This window comes from Anser cygnoides, chromosome 4, assembly GCF_040182565.1.
Source record: "Anser cygnoides isolate HZ-2024a breed goose chromosome 4, Taihu_goose_T2T_genome, whole genome shotgun sequence".
Taxonomy (NCBI): Eukaryota; Metazoa; Chordata; class Aves; order Anseriformes; family Anatidae; genus Anser; species Anser cygnoides.
In genome coordinates, this window is record NC_089876.1 from 8,155,213 (window position 1) to 8,171,998 (window position 16,786).

The following is a 16,786-nucleotide window of genomic DNA, read 5'->3' on the forward strand; positions in this document are numbered from 1 at the left end:
CCCAGGGAAACACAGGCAATGGTTTATTGCTTTCCTCAGGTAATGCTTTTTTCAGTCCAAGGTCAACTGATAATGATGGGAAATGATTTGACACACTCTCCCTGTATGTGTAACGTCTTCCTAGACCACAGGCATGGTTGTATAATTAAGCTGAACTTCTCCCAGCCCCCTCTTAGTGCTCCTGGAAACTTGCTGGTCTCATAGAGGACACCATGTCTCATACTAACCTAGGCTCCTATTAAAGAGTATTCAAAGGGTTTATTGTAGGTAATGATATCTCCCTAATTCACATATGAATATCTCTGCCACTGATGCATATAAGTGAACATCCTAAAGCTTACTTCTTATCCACGATCAGGAGAATATAACATACACATCCCCATAGCACAGAGAACCAGAGCAGGTTCCTAGGATTGGACTTTTTTTTTTCTTTCTTTCTATATTAAAGGAACAAATTATTTTTATGGCCAGTAATTAAATGAGCTTTCTTGGGTACCACAAAGAGAGTGAGTGAAAACCTGAGCCTTTAGTTACTTATTGGAGTAATTTTCACTCTTGTGAAGATCAAAGGAACCCAATTCACTGCTGTTTGCATTAAAAAGTAATTTAAAGTTGCTTCACATGGAAATAAAATTTTGGATAATGGAGACTTTTGCTCAGTGTGTTGCAAGAGATGCATAGAAGGAAAAGATGAGGTATGTACGTCTCCTGTATGTAGCCCTGGCAGCTTTGTGTAAGTAGCGGACCTATAGGTGCAAATAGGGAGTTTCAAAGTGCTATCAGTAATCTGCTCAGTGACCTCAGGTAAATTCAATTCACCCCTTTAAGTGTCATGAAGTGGCGGTCACTTTTACATAATTTTCCCTGTTTGAAACATAGCAAAATTGTACCTATCGGTTTGAGCCATCCCTAAACCCTGAATTTTGCAGCTGGTTCTCTTCCAAATCATCATTTCTCACAGAGAAGACCCAGATACCATCAAAAAATACACCTCTGTTGGGTTGTGGAGATGCCTTCCTTGCTGATGCAAGAAAGCAGAGCTCAAGCTAAGGCGTTAAGTAGTCCCTCTCTTCCCTAGGAATGCTTCTTCTGGTCTGTCTGCTGCTGTGCCTTGGTTTGTACCCCTGCATGGCTGAGGGCTGCGTCCCCAGCAGGGCTTGGGTGCTTTGCTGCCCTTTCCAATTTCTGTGCTGCATCCTGCTCCCGACCCAGCAAGGCTATGGAACTTGGCCTGAGAAACTCACAGGTGTTTAAATGAAAAAAATAAAAACCACCCTGAGGCTGGAAAAGCCCAGACATGCCTTGTTGCCTTTCAGCTTTACCATGGTGGTACCGCCGCTCACCTTATGTGACTTTCTCTGCTGTGGGCAAAAGGAGAAACAGAGCCAACCTTTCAGCCTGGTCCATTCCTCAGTGATGTTATCTGCCTTTTTCTTGCTTTTATCAGCCTGACCAAATGAAGTTCCCACCACGCGTATGGCACCATCTGTAGGAGCAGACTCTATTGTTCTCTGGGCTGAGACCCGCTGGCTATTTAAATAAAACAACTTGTTATCTATGACTTCCTACTCTGTAGCCTACTGGTAATTTTGAATTGCTGTCAGAACATACTGTCCCCACAATCACTTCCCTCCTGCTGAGACATCTTTTCCTGTGTTTACCCATGTCTTTTAAGTAATACTTAGAGCCAAGTGTCCACGCTGTGAGAGAAACACATATTTTAATGGTTTAGCTTCTGTAATGCTAGGAGCACTCAGCAGAAAGGAGCAGATCATTAAACTGCAGTGACACGCCTACAAATCCTGCTTTGAAACTACAAGGACGGAGAAGAGTCATTTTGATAAGGACATGCTCAAACTGAACAATCTTCCTTCATCTTGCTAAGTGATTTTTGCCCCACTCAGAGGAAAAGCTGCGCAGCCAAGCCTAGGAAATGGGTCCTGTAATGCAAGGCATCTGTGCAATATCATCTGGGTATGTGGTGAGACGCTGAAATGTCTGAAGAGTCCCTAATGTGATACAGCCACTGATCTAACTGTAGGACATTCAGGGATGGTGGAATCGTGGGGTAGATTCTGATATTGGTGGAGCCATTCCTGTGACACCTAGGACCACCCCTCCCACCCCTATCATGTTTTACAATCGTGATGAGTCAGAAGCATCGACACATTTAACGTGCCACCGAAACCTTCTCTCCTCAAAATGCTATTAAGGGTCTGTCTGCAAATAGGTACAGGGCAGTATGTTTTAAAATATGTGGACCATAAGGGCACATATATGGGAGCTTCTGCCACAGATTTTAGGGGAGGGGGTCTGAGCTTCATGTCTCCTGCTATGTGCAGAAAAAAAATAAAATAAAATCAACAGCCTCTGCCCTTGTAAATTCCCTGCATGGGAGAAACGGAGCAGGTGGCTTTACACAGGCATTGGATCTACGTAACTGCGTTTTGATCCTCATGTGAATACAAACGAAATAGTGGCCAAACACACTGCTTTTATTTCTCCCATGTAAGAAAGACGTGGGGGAAAGTGGCAAAAAAAAAAAACAAACTGTTCTTTCAGGATTGGCGACTGAAATTCTTCATACTGCATCGTGTATTGCAGTCACAGAATGATGCATTTTAACAAGGGCTGTAACCAGAGTAGTTTGTTGCTTCTCTTAGCCCGAGCCTATAATGTGCACGTGAAATTGTACTTCAAAGCCAGCGGTAATGTAATGCTCAATAAAACTTATGCCAAGATAGAGCTTAATATGACATGGATCATGCAGTAAAACAGCAATGTGGGGAGTGTAAGTGGCTTTTTTAAAATGACGCTATATAAAATTAAAGCTGAAACATAATTTATCCCTTTACAGGAGAAGTAAAGAACTACTGACTGTACTATGATAAAACTGAATTGCATTGGCCCATGACCGTATCAAGTGCTGTTACAGAGTTTTTGTCAGTGATAGGCTATGACTTGAAACATACAACAGTTTGCTACTGTTTTAACAATTGGTAGAGACAAACACACGGAGAATCATTTCTTTCTACTTTTTTTTTTTTTAACACTTAAGTGTGATTTCTGATTATCATCATGATGTAATTCCAAAAGGGACTTGCTTTTGTCATTATGCTTTGCTCCTTTCCAGGGGACTATTTTTGTTTCATGTCCCCATTTCAGCAGCTCTCTTCTGATCGTGGCTCTCCAACAGCCATGCTGAGGGCTCCGGGCTCGAGGAGTTGTGAAGTAATTCTATATCCTCCAAGGCTTCAGAGAGGAAATAGTCACAGATTTATTGGGCTTTAAGGGAATTCTGGGGGAAACCAGATGAAGGCATCCTGCATCCTGGATTAAATTCAGAAGAAAGTCAATATGTTATTTTATATAAAAGATGTCACTTAGGAAAGTTATTTTAGAATAAAAGTAAGATGGAGACTTGGAAAAAAAGTAACTGACAAAATATATTCTTATGTGTAAAATTCATCATATAATTTATATTTATGGGGGTAGAGCTTTCATGTCTTCTGACCACATGCACTTTTATTATGAAATTACAAACTCTGATTAAAGTCTTCTATTTATGAAATCTTCAGGCTGACTTTATTTGTAACCTCAAGTAAAGCAGAGATGATCTTTAAAGCAATGAGTATTTCAGCAGCAGGTAGTTGTGCTCCTGTCTTGCCTTTCTGTGAAGAACATTTGACTTGTCCTGCAACTTGGGGTGAGCACAACCCTGCCTGTCACCATGCCCAAAGAAAGACACCATAGCTGCTGCTGCAATGGTGCAAGTGTCCAGTGCATGGTCAGCTGCTGCAGAGGCCAGCAATCCAGCATGACTGGGGGAGAGTATTCCCCTCTCCTTTGGCTCATGCATTGCTGACCCCTGTTTGTTGTGGTTCATCTGGTTTTCATTCGTTTTCCCCAGGTGCCCTCACTGAACGCTTCAATGGCTGTTTAGGAAGAGAGTAGGAAGGTTTCAAGAGATATCTCAAAGGCAGATCTTCAGACCTTCCATCGTGTCATTACTCACAGTGATGACCTTCAGTGCTTTTCTTTTCCCTCACGGTTCAATAATAAATCGAGCTATAGTATTTGACCCATGTTGTCCCCTAAAGGAGACGGAAACTATGTGTGCAGAGGAAGAGCTACCCCCTTCTGTTAAAGAGCATGAACTGTGCTTCTTTGGTGTGTTTTGCTTGCCTTCACAGCTCCTGCTTGCCCAGAGTTCTCTCTCCCTCTTAGCTCCTGGCAGGCAATTTGTTGAATTTATCAGGTAATCAAAGGAGGAGTGAAGAAAAACAGTGAAAATCTTTTGGAAAGCTGTGCATGAGGTTATCCCTTATTTAACTAGGATAAGCATTATCACAGACTTTTACTTTTGAACAAAAGAAGAAGAGAATGAGAGAAAGGAAGGAATATTTTGGGTTGAAGAGCACAGCTGCAAAAAGGGAAAATGGACACAACTTGGACTCTTGGTCATGGAGTCCAGCCACACTGTAATCCCTGGCAGAAGAAGCTGCACAGTGAAGGCATATCTGCTCTGATAACAGGACCAGTAGCTGCTAGACAGTATCTCATCCAAAACTTGCATCAAACACAGTGATTTATCCTTGCTGTGGAGGAGCTGGTGCTGGTTCACTCAAGGCCTTAGGACATCCTCTGTCTGCAGTGTTTATTGTGGTGTTGTTTGTTTGTTTGTTTCTTGATTGTTTGTTTGCTTTTATATAATCACCAGAGCCCTGTGGAAGGCAGTGGTGAGTCTACACATGAGAGAGGTTGATCCTAATTTCAGCAATGCCTCACAGCTGTAACTACTGCCCCTGAGCAAAGAAATGGGGAGACAAACTCTTTCCACCTGAAAGCAAACAAAATCTTGGAGAAACAGTTCGCCAGTTTTTTGGAGGACTGACCAGACAGGTAATCTAAAACACTGCTGTACTCTGAAACATTCCTGGGTAAAGATAATTCCTTCATATGGTGGAGACCTGGTCTTGGGCCTTATCTTGGATTGGGTTAAATGGAGTTACAAGACTTGAGACCTGTCAAAGTGTGTGAGCACATTGCAAGAACTCAGCTGGTTTTCACTGAATGACAAAACTCTTCATCTGTCCTCACAAGTGTGTCCACCAGCATAGTCACATCACCAGTCAACAAAAACAAAATGCTCTTTTAAGGGATAAATCTGAAATTCAATCACAAAAATAACTTGTGGTGCTTCTTGGATAAGCTTAATTTAATCAAACTTTAGGTGTAAACTATATAGTGAGTTCCCCTTGGCTCATCTTAGGGAAAGAAAAGTCCTGTCCTCTTCTAGGACAAGATTCATTTTGCTGGAAAGCACCATATGAAGTTAGATGGCCTGAACTGTGGAAACTCCTATTTTTCCCCATGTACCACAAAGTGAGCTGAGGGAGGCTAGCTCTTCTTCAGTTAGGTCAGAGATTTGTCTGAGTCTGGGGCCTCTGAGATGGTTCCTGAGACAGATATACCAGTAGAATTTACAACTTCAAGAGTTCTCAAGTTTCTAATAAAAATGCAGAGTTGAGCTTCAAAGATGGCTTAGAAGCAAAAGTTTCTGAAAATAAAGGTTTAACCTTACTCTGCAAATGTGTTAGAGATATACTTAAAAACCAGCCACTGATCTCATTACCTATTTCCAAAAGTCCAGAAAAAGAGGCTCTGAGTCCTCTTCTCCTCTCAAAAACTCTGAGTCATGATTATGTCCTGAGAGGCAGTTAGAGTTTGCCGGACTTGTCTAAGCCCATCTGAAGTAACAGAGCAGAAAAAATGTCAGCAAGAACTGAATCTGGACATCATGAGGTTGAACATAATGAAGAGTATTTGGCTTCCTTCGCTGGTGGTGATGAGGCAAAAGAGGGAATGAATCCAGCTGGGAGGTTGCAGGGCTGCCAGGAGAGGGAAAAAATGTGTAAACATAAAGCATTTGCTACAAAATGAAGGGAAAGACTAGGAAGATGGAGTCCCAGGAGAGGTGTCCTGACAGTTGCCGTTTGGAGGAGAGATGGGTTTTGCATTAGAGGATCTTCAGTGCATCTCAGCATGATCTGCCTTACTCAGGAAAATGGGTGAAGATTGATCTGTAGCATCCTGATACACTTGCCCAGATGTGAAAATGTCTTTTCACATTTTCAAAAACACCCAGTCATGCCTACCAAAAACGTGGCAGAGCTTACAGCCAAGTAGTTTCCTGTCATGTTGCCCAAGATCACCTCACTGTTCCCCGTCCATCTACACCCCAGTTGGTTCTTGTCCTGTTTATGTTATACACATTTGATGGTGGGGACTTTCTTTTGGTAATATGTTTGCAGAATGATGTGCACTTCAGAGCTCCCAGGGGGTCACTGCAACAATAGTATTATGTTTTGTTAACTTAGGACAACCTGCCCTTGTTCCCTGGTACAATCAGAGAAGCTCAGAGAAAGAGAGGAAGTCATTTTGTAGAAAATGTGTTATTTTGCAATTCTAGGACCCTGTGATCCTCAGCATGACATTTATACACCACTGGGAAATTTGTACACTGAAACTGTGCTTATAACAGTGAAAGAAATGTCTTTGGGAACATCCCTGGTCCCACAACCAGCCACCTGCTGGGAATGGTTCCTGGAGCACTTCAGCCTTGCTTGGGCACTGCCCAGGGGAGTTTTAGCTGGCACCGGGTGAAAGTTATCAAAGGACCATTTTGCTGATTTTACAGGGTGGATGGTTGTGTTTCATTTAAAATGGGCACAGCCATGAGTCAGCGCAAACGGTCTTAGCTGCAACAAAGTTTGAAAGACATGGGAGCCTTCTTGCCACCATTTTTGTACCCTTACCAACAGAAAGTTTGATCATGTCGGGCACATTAGACTTCTTGAGTGGTGATGAATGTATTCATCTGTCAGTGAAGTCAATTGCTTCCAGATATCTCACTGACAGAAGACAAGAGTTGGAATTAGCTGTTCATAAAGTCCCAGAGGATTGGAGGCTTGCTGATATGTCTCCCATCTACAAGAAGGGCCGTAAGGAGGAGCCGGGGAACTACAGGCCTGTCAGCCTGACCTCGGTTTCAGGGAAAGTTACAGAGCAAATCATCTTGGGTGAGATCACACGTGGCATCCAGGGGATCAGGCCTAGCCAGCATGGGTTCATGAAAGGCAGGTTGTGCTTGTCTAACCTCACCTCCTTCTATGACTGTGTGACCAGACTGGAAGGCTGTTGATGTAGTCTACTTAGACTTCAGCTGGTGGGAACAATAAACTCCCAATTAACCCTGAACTTGTGTGGGACTTGCTGCTGCACCTGAATGCATAGAGGTCCATGGTACCTGATGGGAGTCATCCCAGAGTACTCAGACAGCTGGCTGAAGTCATCGCGGGACCTCTCTCAATTATTTTTCAGTGACCTTGGGAATCTGGAGAGGTCCCAGTTGACTGGAAGCTGGAAAATGTGGTCCCAATTTTCAAGAAGGGCAAGAAAGAAGATCCTGGATCGCCTCTCCTGAGCTGCCAGCAACACCATGCCCAATGCAGCCCAGGACAGCATTTGCCTGCTTTGCGGCCAGGCCTCATTGCTGGCCCATGGTCAAGTTGGTGTGTGGCAGGACTCCTAGGTCCTTTCCAGGCACATGCCCTCAGTCTATCCTGGTGCTGGGCTTGTTCCTCCCCAGGTGCAGCAATATGCCCTTCCCCTTGCTGAGCAACTTGGGGTTTGCCCCAGATGCCCCGCGAGAGCAGCAGCATGAGGCTGTGACTGTGCAGGAGGCATCTGGGTGCCACCATGGCTGGGCCGCAGCAGCAGCGCAGGCTGGCAGGAGAGCAGAGCCCTAGCCGCGGGGTCAGAGGCTGTGGTGGGGAAGAGGCCAGGCTGGGGTGATGAGGCCAAGACATGGGCTGAGCTGGAGCCCCCCAGGCTGGAAACACCTTCCTGGGAGCGGCTATGGAGACGAGTGGGTGCTGTCAGGGCAGCAATGCAACAGGGCTATAAGTGGGCACGGCATCAGGAAAGGGAGGAGAAAGCAGCAGGGGTGGGGATGGCAATGACCACTGTGCTGTTCGCAACACTGACACATTTTCTGTGATTTTATTTGTATTCTTTGTGGTGGAATAGGACCCTGATGACCTTTGGGTCCTTTGGGGCCGGCGTGTGTCTCAGATGCTGTCCGGCCCTTGTCTCGGCAGGTCTTCTATTGTTGCCGGCGGGGTGGCCTCTTGTTGGGTGGTGAAGAGGCCTGGGAGGAGGTGTTCTTCCTTTTGGGGGCTCGCCGGGGCCCCCCAGGTGGGCAGCCCCTGCCCCGCCTGGCAGTGGAGGGACCTGCTTCTGCCTCTTGTGGCTCCTCACGAGGTGCTGCCTGCTCCACGGGGTCTGCAGCAGGGGTGGAGTGAGGGTGGCCGGCACTCTCTCGAAGGCTGTCTCTTGAAGTGCCGGGCACCTCATCCCTGTTGGAGCTGCTGGGCTGGTGAGAGGGAGCTGGGCCAGGTGCAGGAGCCACCCCTTCGGGACCAGATGGGCCAGGTTCTGGTATGGGGCTGGCCTCCCGATGCTCGGCCGCAGGTGGAATGTTGAGACCCAGCAGGCGGTGAGCTACCCTGCCACACTGTTGTACAGCGACGTTGAGGAGGTGATGCACAAACATCACTGCGTTCTCACCGAGGTAGAGCTCCAGCAGCTGGACCAGCAGGTCCTCCTCCAGTCCAAAGAGGCACAGTGTCTCCATGACGGCATTCTCTAAGATGAGTGCCTCTGAACGCCACCTCCGGAAGATGTTCCTCAGCTCCCGGCGCATCCAGGAGAGCAGGGGCTGGAGCAGAGCAGTGTGCCGGCGGAAAAGTTGGCCCCAGGTGTCCGGAGGGAGGCCACCCACCAGAGGCCTGGGTGCCTGGGCAGGGGGGCTGTTGGCATCAATGGATGCTGATGATGATGGTCTGATGACCAGTTCCTCAAACTGATCATCAGCTTGCACCGAGTGCACAATTGATGTCAGTCTGCTCTTGCAGAGCGGGCACTCGGGCTTGCTGTGAGCCCACCGCTGAATGCAGGGGAAACAAAATTGGTGGAAACATGGCAGAGTGTAAGCGGCGCTGCCCCAGGTGTCCAGGCATATGGGGCAGCGGGTGTCCAACGCCGCAGCCATGCTTGTCACCAGCTGCAGTGGGCTGGGGGGAGCGGCGGATGACAATGTGCTCCCTGGTACTGACACTGCAGCAGCGGGTGTCACTCTGGAAGAGGAAGAGAGGGGCCACCGTCATTCTCTGGTCTGGGGAATGTCCCTGAAGGAAAAACCCCTCCACTGCCAGCGCGAGATGTCCCCGCACCACCCACCTCTGCTGCTGCACGTGCACCTCTGGGATGTCCCAGCTGCCTGGTCGGACCAGGGCTGGGAGAAAGGCAGAAGTGGCTCTGGGGACGTGAGTCTCTGAGAGCTGCAAGAAGTAACTCCGAGATCACGACCCAGTGCCGAGGCACGCCTAATTCCTCGCTCGAGACCTCGCACAAATGCTCGGCTGGAGGGCAGGCACAAGCTACTGGTCTGAGCTGCCGTGCCCAGATTTAAGCACTGAGGGCCACGCAGTCACAAACCACTTCCTGGAGACAGCCCAGAGCATCAGGGTGATGTCACAGAAAGTTGCCGGGCACACCGCTGCCCACCAGCTGGGCACCTCGTCGCCCACCAGCTGGGGACATCGCCACCAGGATGTCACAGCCCATCACTACGACATCAGAACGGGCCGTCCTCACCTGCAGCACGTTCTCCAGCAGTGCTTAGGCCCCAGCACGTGTTTCTGGGGTTTCTGCAGTGCCACTGCCCACATGTGTTGTGGGCTTGGCGTTGGTGTTTCACATCAGCCCCCGAAGCCTTGGCCATGTCTTCCCAGGGCCCCTTCAGGCCGCTCTGCCTATGGCACACAGCCACAGACATGCAGAGGAAGAAGGTTTCTTTGAAAAACCCTCACACTTCCCTCTGAGGCTGTAGGACAAAGTTGTACAGGCTCTCCCTATCTCCAGCACTGCTGGCCAGCCCTCTAGGATGTCCAGGTCCCTCCCAAGTGAGGTCAAAAGCAGTCCCTGGCAGGCTCTCTGTGATCTTCTCCTCCTTGCAGGGCAATAAGAAAGATATTAAGCTGTTAGAGAGCGTCCAAAGGAGGGCAATGAAGATGGTAAAGGGTCTAGAGGGGAAGACGTATGAGTGGCTGAGGGCCCGTGGTGTGTTCAGCCCAGAGCAGAGCAGGCCGAGGGGAGGCCTCATGGCGGCCTGCAGCTCCCTCACGAGGGGAGAGGAGGGGCAGGCGCTGAGCTCTGCTCTCTGGGGACAGCGACAGGACCCGAGGGAACGGCATGGAGCTGGGACAGGGGAGGGTCAGGCTGGGTGTGAGGGAAAGGTTCTGCACCCAGAGGGTGGTCGGGCACTGGGACAGGCTCCCCAGGGCAAGGCACCGAGCCTGCCAGAGTTTAATAGCGTTTGGACAATGCTCTCAGATACAAGATCTGTTTTGCTGTAGTAGTAGTTGTTGTTGTTTGTTTGTTTTCTTATTTTATTCACATTTTATTTATTTTTAGTTTTGGCAGTGGTCCTTTTGGGACCCAGGAGTTGGACTCAATGATCCTCGTGGGTCCCTTCCAACTCAGATATTCTATGATTCTATAATCAGTGTTTCATGTAAACCTTGCATCGTAATCAACCATTGTTTTTCCAATGTGCTTGAGTGACCTTCCAAATAGCAGCGGTATGAAATCAGTACAGTGTAGTATGAACCAATTTGCCAGCTACCACTTGACATGACCAATGCTTTCTGTGTTAAAATTGTCTGTCCTCATAGACTACCCAGCCCTAAATTTGTGTGTTTGCCTATTTTGACAAGTAACAGCTTTTACACAGTTTCTAGAAATATAAGGAAATTTACAATTCAAAAGACTTGAGAGCTGTTTTTATGAATATTCATCCACATGACAAGTTTGTAGGTTGTTTTTTTTTTTTTTTTTTAAACAAAGCATTTGCTTAAAAGCCAATAATTCAAAAGCCAGCTCATTTTCTGGAGATTCATGATCACTGGGTATCTCTTGAATTCTGTTCCCTGAGGATTTGTGGTTATGCACAAACTCTTTTCAGTGCTGAAATAGTCTGCAATGCATGAGGAAAGTATAACATTGGATGCAATTAGTTTATTATGCCCACAGAGGGCTTTGTGGGTGAATTGGCTGTATTCAATAACAAAGGCAAGAAGGAGAAATTATATGCCAGTTTCCATCCACAGGGAAGAATTTTGGAGGAAAATAATGATTCAGGTCACTGACGGCTTATGGGAAGGCATTTGGGACAAGCTGATATTCTGAAGCAATCTTTATGACCGGGCACCCTTCATGTCCCTTTTCTGTTTATTCTGGGCAGCTTTCAGTGATCGATAACCATCTGCTTGGAAGGTCTCCGCAAAAAAGGTTATTTCTAGACATCATTTCCCAGAGAGCATCACCACAGCTGACACTGGCTGATGCCCCATGATACAAGAGGAGACTGAAAGAGCAGGAATCAAAACACTATTATATGTGCTACAAGATATCCATGGCCTGATTCATGTGAGAAATCCATTTTATTAGGCACAGATTTGAGTAGCTGTCCAAGCTCAGATGTCTAATTTTTTATTTGAGAGAATGATATTTTGAAAAACTCTAGTTCTAGAAGATATTTAATTTAGAGAAAACTGTGTTTGTGCCATTTGGATTGTGTTCCGTTTGATGCTTCCTCTTATGATGCACTAAGACTTTAGAAGAGTTATGGGGTAAGAGCTAAACAGAAACATTTTTTTTCACTGGCATCAAACTTCTTTCTCATCAAGGTCATGGCTGGAACTGGAACGCATTTTTCACTTGATTTTTTTTTTCAAGCCCAAAAACGCAGGTCTAGTTAAAGCAGAATGATTTGCATCTTACATATTGGCAGAAAAGAAGAAAAAAAATAGAAACCTTTTGAGTCTACCTGCAAAATCTTCCATTCAGGTTCTTTAATTTGGTGAACAAACTTAAACTACCCCATAATTAATGTAATTTTGCTGAGAGCTACAGAAATGTGACTTCAACCTTTGTCCTGTCTGGCTATGTTAGTGAAAAAGCTGTGCTCCAACTTCCATATTTTCTTGTATGCTTCCCTGCATTCTGCTTCATTCCAGAATGTACCTGTTACTGGCCTCATGACTTAGCTGAAAAAATAAATATTTCTCAAAAATCTGTCAGCGCTGCTAAAAGAGCAGCTTGTCACAGCGGCACTGTGCTGAGCCGCCAAGCTGAAACTGTCCTTTGGAAAAATTAGTTTCCCATGGAAAATAAGCATCAGCTTCCCATAAAATATACAGACCTGGGACAAAACACTTCTTGGTTCAGACTTGTTTAGCCTGAAGTTATGGCAGCGTGTATGCTTTACAGAGAAACCTCCCATGATTGGTCTTTGTTGTGTATATCAAGGTTGGTTTCAATTTTATTGGTTATTTATTTACAGAATAGGCAGACTTGGGCATTTTTCATTTATGCGTAGGTAGCTGAGGTTGCAGTTAAACAACAACAACAAAAAAAAAACATTGAAAAATGCTCAGATGAGACTCAGGAACCCTTTTCTGTACAATATTCACCGGCATCTAGTAGAAACAGCTGTTTCTCACAGCTGAAACAGTCTCCTCCGGGTTTCGTGAGGAAAACTCCTGGCCTTTGCTTGCCATAGCATGGGAGTATTGCTCAGCCCACTGACCTGCAGGACATTCCTGGGCGCCCACCCCACAGGTCACGGTTTCCCAGGAGCTCCCTCCTCCTCCAAATTACAAATGATTATGGCAGCTGACACAGCCCATTGGCAGGGCTTTCAAGAAACACAAGAAGCAAAATCAACAGAAATGCAACAAAAGCAAAAAAAAAAAAAAAAAAAAAAGAGCAAATACCACACCGGAGACAGCGCAAAATGCTGCCTCAGCCTTCATATATCATAGCAGCCCTAATATAGCCCTGGCGATGAGCCGTCCTCTGCGTAAATGCTGGGCATGGCTTGGCAAGCTGTGGGTCAGGAATGCACTTCATGCTCTCCAGCAGCCAAGGAGAGTTCAGTCCTCAGGCATGGAGTGGAGATAGTCCAAACTGAAGCCTCCTGAAATAAAAAGAAATGTGGGTATTGAGTCCTTAACACCATATGGTCATCTTACCAACCAGCTCCTTGTTGGGGCAAGGCACTTGCCAGCACAAACAGAGCCTTAAAAGACATGGGCTCTACTGTCAGCTCTTACTGTTGGGCAACCTGGGACAAGCAAGTCACATCTTCCTTTGCCTCATCTTTTCTGCCTTGTAAGCATGGGTAATGGTGCTAACAGCCTTTTATAAAGGTAGCTTCTGATTTTCTGATAATAGTAACAATTATCACAATGATGCCATCATTCTGATATAATGATCATCATGCCTACATGGTCGGGAAATTGAAAATATTTTGCCTTTTTTTTTTTCTCCCTTGTTACTGCCCTCTGGCTATCACAGGTAAAAAGCCAAAAAGCTGTTTTCTTTGAAACACCACTCTACATTTAAAGGAGAGAGAAAACATAACAAATGAGAATTCAGCCACAATATTCCATATCTTGCAGAATTATTGTTTAAATAAAAATACTGGCAGACAGAAAATGAAATATTCAAATAGTGAGTGCTGACAATAACAGTTTACTTATATTTAAAGATTTTTAATAGTGCTTACTGGACAACTTTATATTTCTGTATAAAAACATTAGAGTACTGTAGCTTTTCATATAGGAATATACAAATTCCTACAAATTGAATTTGGGGTCAGAGGGAAAAGGCTGAAACTTTTAACTATCCTTGACAGGCTCTGTTTCTGGGCTTTAGGAGCAGATTCTCTCTTGTCCAGTGACTTACACCTGGTGACATATCATGAGCAGAATAGCTCATCCATTGTAGACCCCCAGTGATCTGGTAGTGAAGGAGATGACAGGAAACACATGGGGTTAGTTTATACACCTTTGGTCAAATCAGGTGGAGTTTGTGTGTTGGGGTCTCACATCCCATAACATTACCTTTTTGCCAGGCTAAGACTTGTTCTGCAGATAAAGTGCTGCTTTTCACTGCTCTAAATGATCTCTCGTTCATCATGATGTGGAGCAGGAACTTTTTCTTTTAAATGTCCAAATCTTGCTAGGATATAAAAATCTCCCATGGTCAACAACTCTCTCAAAATCTAATTGCAGTGACTGAACATACACGTGAGACTATCTTCAAATACCAGGTTGCTCTTGGCACCACACTGGCATAGGCTCAGGAGAAACTATAGCCTGTGAATGCTGTGTTCTCATGTGATTTAGGGTATTTTCCATTGAATCCACTTAGCAGAACCCATGTAGAATGAGCCTCCTTTCAAATCTGGCTCCTGGCCCTAATGCTCACACACCATGGGAAAGCAGAGTGCACACCGAGCCACATCAGTTTGCTTTTTTCCTCAAGACCTAAAAAGCCTGCTGTAAAACATTACTAGAGATGGCTACAGGTAAACGAAAATATGTTAGAATAAAGAACGGGATGAGATTTTAACATTAAAACAAACACAAGCTAAGCCAAAACAAATGTTACCTGATGTCTAATTTCTTATAGTAGCTTTCTGGCATTCCACAACTGTGATGGATGAAATATCTGGGAGATGGAAATGAGAAGAGCAGCTTCTTTACATCATTTGAGGGTGTCTTTTAAATTACTAGGTTACATGCTCAAACATGCAGAAATGGGAGACAGGGAAATAGATTCAGTCAGAGAAAACAGGGCTGGTTTGGACAATGCACCCGATGGCCAGGCCTGTCTGCTGAGATGGGTGTATTTGGCTGCTGGAGGAGTCTGACGAGAGGGTGTTTGTTGCAGACAAGATAAGTTCCTTCTTGCTCCACAGGCTGGCTGATCACTGACATCAGCAAAGACTCTGGGGGGGGGGGAAGGAGTGGGAAGGAGGCATGTAAGAAGACCTTCCAGGTCCTAGGTGGCTGGACAGGGAGGGAGGTGACAGGGAGTCAAGCCTTCTTTCTGTTGGGCATGCAGCCATTTCTTCTATTTTCTTCCAGCCTTTTCTGGCACAATATGAAGAGGGAGGAGAAGCATTACTGTATTGAGACCAGCTGGAAACCCCAACAGGAGGCTGAATAGACCTAAGTCCAAGATGTTTTCAGGTAAAAGACTTTTTATTTTTATTTTTTTTTAAAGTAACACAGACAACAACAAAACCTTCACAGGCTGAAGTTAATGCTCCCCAGTGAGATCTAAAGGCGTCCTCTCAAATTCTGGGAAAGTTCACTCTGAGATCCAAGCATGGAAACTCAGATTCACCTCTAGAAACAAGACAAACTGTAGTGCAATATTCCCTGATATGTATTCTCAACACTACTGCACAAATAAATCATCTTGATCCACTTCTAATTGAATGTATATTTTTAATGTTTTTGAAATGGTTCTAGTTTCATTCCATACATTTCTGGCTTTATGAACTCAGGCTGGTTGTGTATATTAAACTTTATACTGAAAATAATGAGTTGAACTTTTCTTTGGGCATACAAACCAAACCCTAACACCATGGCTGGAGGGAAATGAATTTATTTTTTACCAGCTCGGAAGGCTCCAGTCTGCCATGATGGGAAGCATAGAGAAAATTGTGTGTCAGTGACCAAAGAGTTATTGCACGGTGTGTATCTTTCCCTGTATGTTGTGGATATTGTGATACAAAGAAAGGAGAGAAGTCAAAAACTAAGGAGCACAATGAGCCCTGAGAAAGCCTAGACTCTAGTGTTGCTTTATCATCCTTTTCCCACAGGACAAATCATCAACCGCCCATTACTGGAATGCTCTCATTGATAAGCAAGGACAGTGATTATGAGGTCTGTGAAGTGGTTTGAGGACAACCCTCCCACATGGGAGGTAGCTAAAATATGCCACCTGTGTTGCTCTCATGTCATAAACAACATATCTTAATACTAGTCTGTCATTTTTTTTTTACCTGGAGGAAGAAACTCAAATACGATAATGCAAACAGTTTTACATCAAAATAGTAATGGATCTTTCTGTCTGTGACAGCCCAAAGTGCTACACAAATGATAAGGGAGCAATCATGTGTCCTGTGAAGTCTGTGGCAGTTTGCCAGAGTTACTTCTTTTTAAAAAACAATGAAGAAAGTTTTTTTTTTGTAATTGTTTTATTTTATAAAAGCAGCCTGAGGAATTTGGAATAGACAGATGTGTGCCAAAATTAGAGACTCTACTGAAAGAGTTCCTATGGCCCCAATCTCAATCTGGTGCATATATGTATGTTCTGGTACAATAATACTGATAATATGAATAACCATAATACAACATGATGCCAATTCCCATTAGCTGTTACAGATACCATTCTTCCATTCCATGTGTGAACATTAAATCTGACAGCCCTTTACCACACAATTCCCCTTTGTGAAAGCGAAAACTAAAACCTCAGGGAAAAAAAAAAAAAGAACAGAAACAGACGTGCAGGCAGTATAATCATGTAGTTGTATCTGTTAAAGGCCTTTCCAAGGTGTCTCACCATTATCAGGTTCTTTATTTATTTTTTTTTTGAATTGATTATTTTGAACAACAACAGAGAAAATATTGAAATCTTGACATATTTGGGCCTGCAGACTCAGAAAGAGAAAGAAAGCTGTGTCAAACTTGTAGAAAATTGATCCAAAGTACCCACTGATTGTAAGAGACTACCCAGCCATCTCTTACCCCCCAACACACCCACCCACTGAGGTCAGAGTTTCTCTCTCCTCAAGGGCATG

The 16,786-nt window shown here is 44.9% G+C and overlaps 1 protein-coding gene across 1 annotated transcript; it reads right to left on the reverse strand.

Moving 5' to 3' along the window:
- Positions 1–7,365: 7,365 nt before the first annotated feature.
- LOC106033322 (E3 ubiquitin-protein ligase Topors-like) lies at positions 7,366–10,322 on the reverse strand. Its single transcript, XM_013176755.3, has 2 exons — positions 9,304–10,322; positions 7,366–9,200 (listed from the first exon to the last, which is right to left on the reverse strand). The coding sequence occupies exon 2, from the start codon at positions 9,113–9,115 to the stop codon at positions 8,168–8,170; it is 948 nt and encodes a 315-aa protein (XP_013032209.3). The 5' UTR covers positions 9,116–9,200; positions 9,304–10,322; the 3' UTR covers positions 7,366–8,167.
- Positions 10,323–16,786: the final 6,464 nt, after the last annotated feature.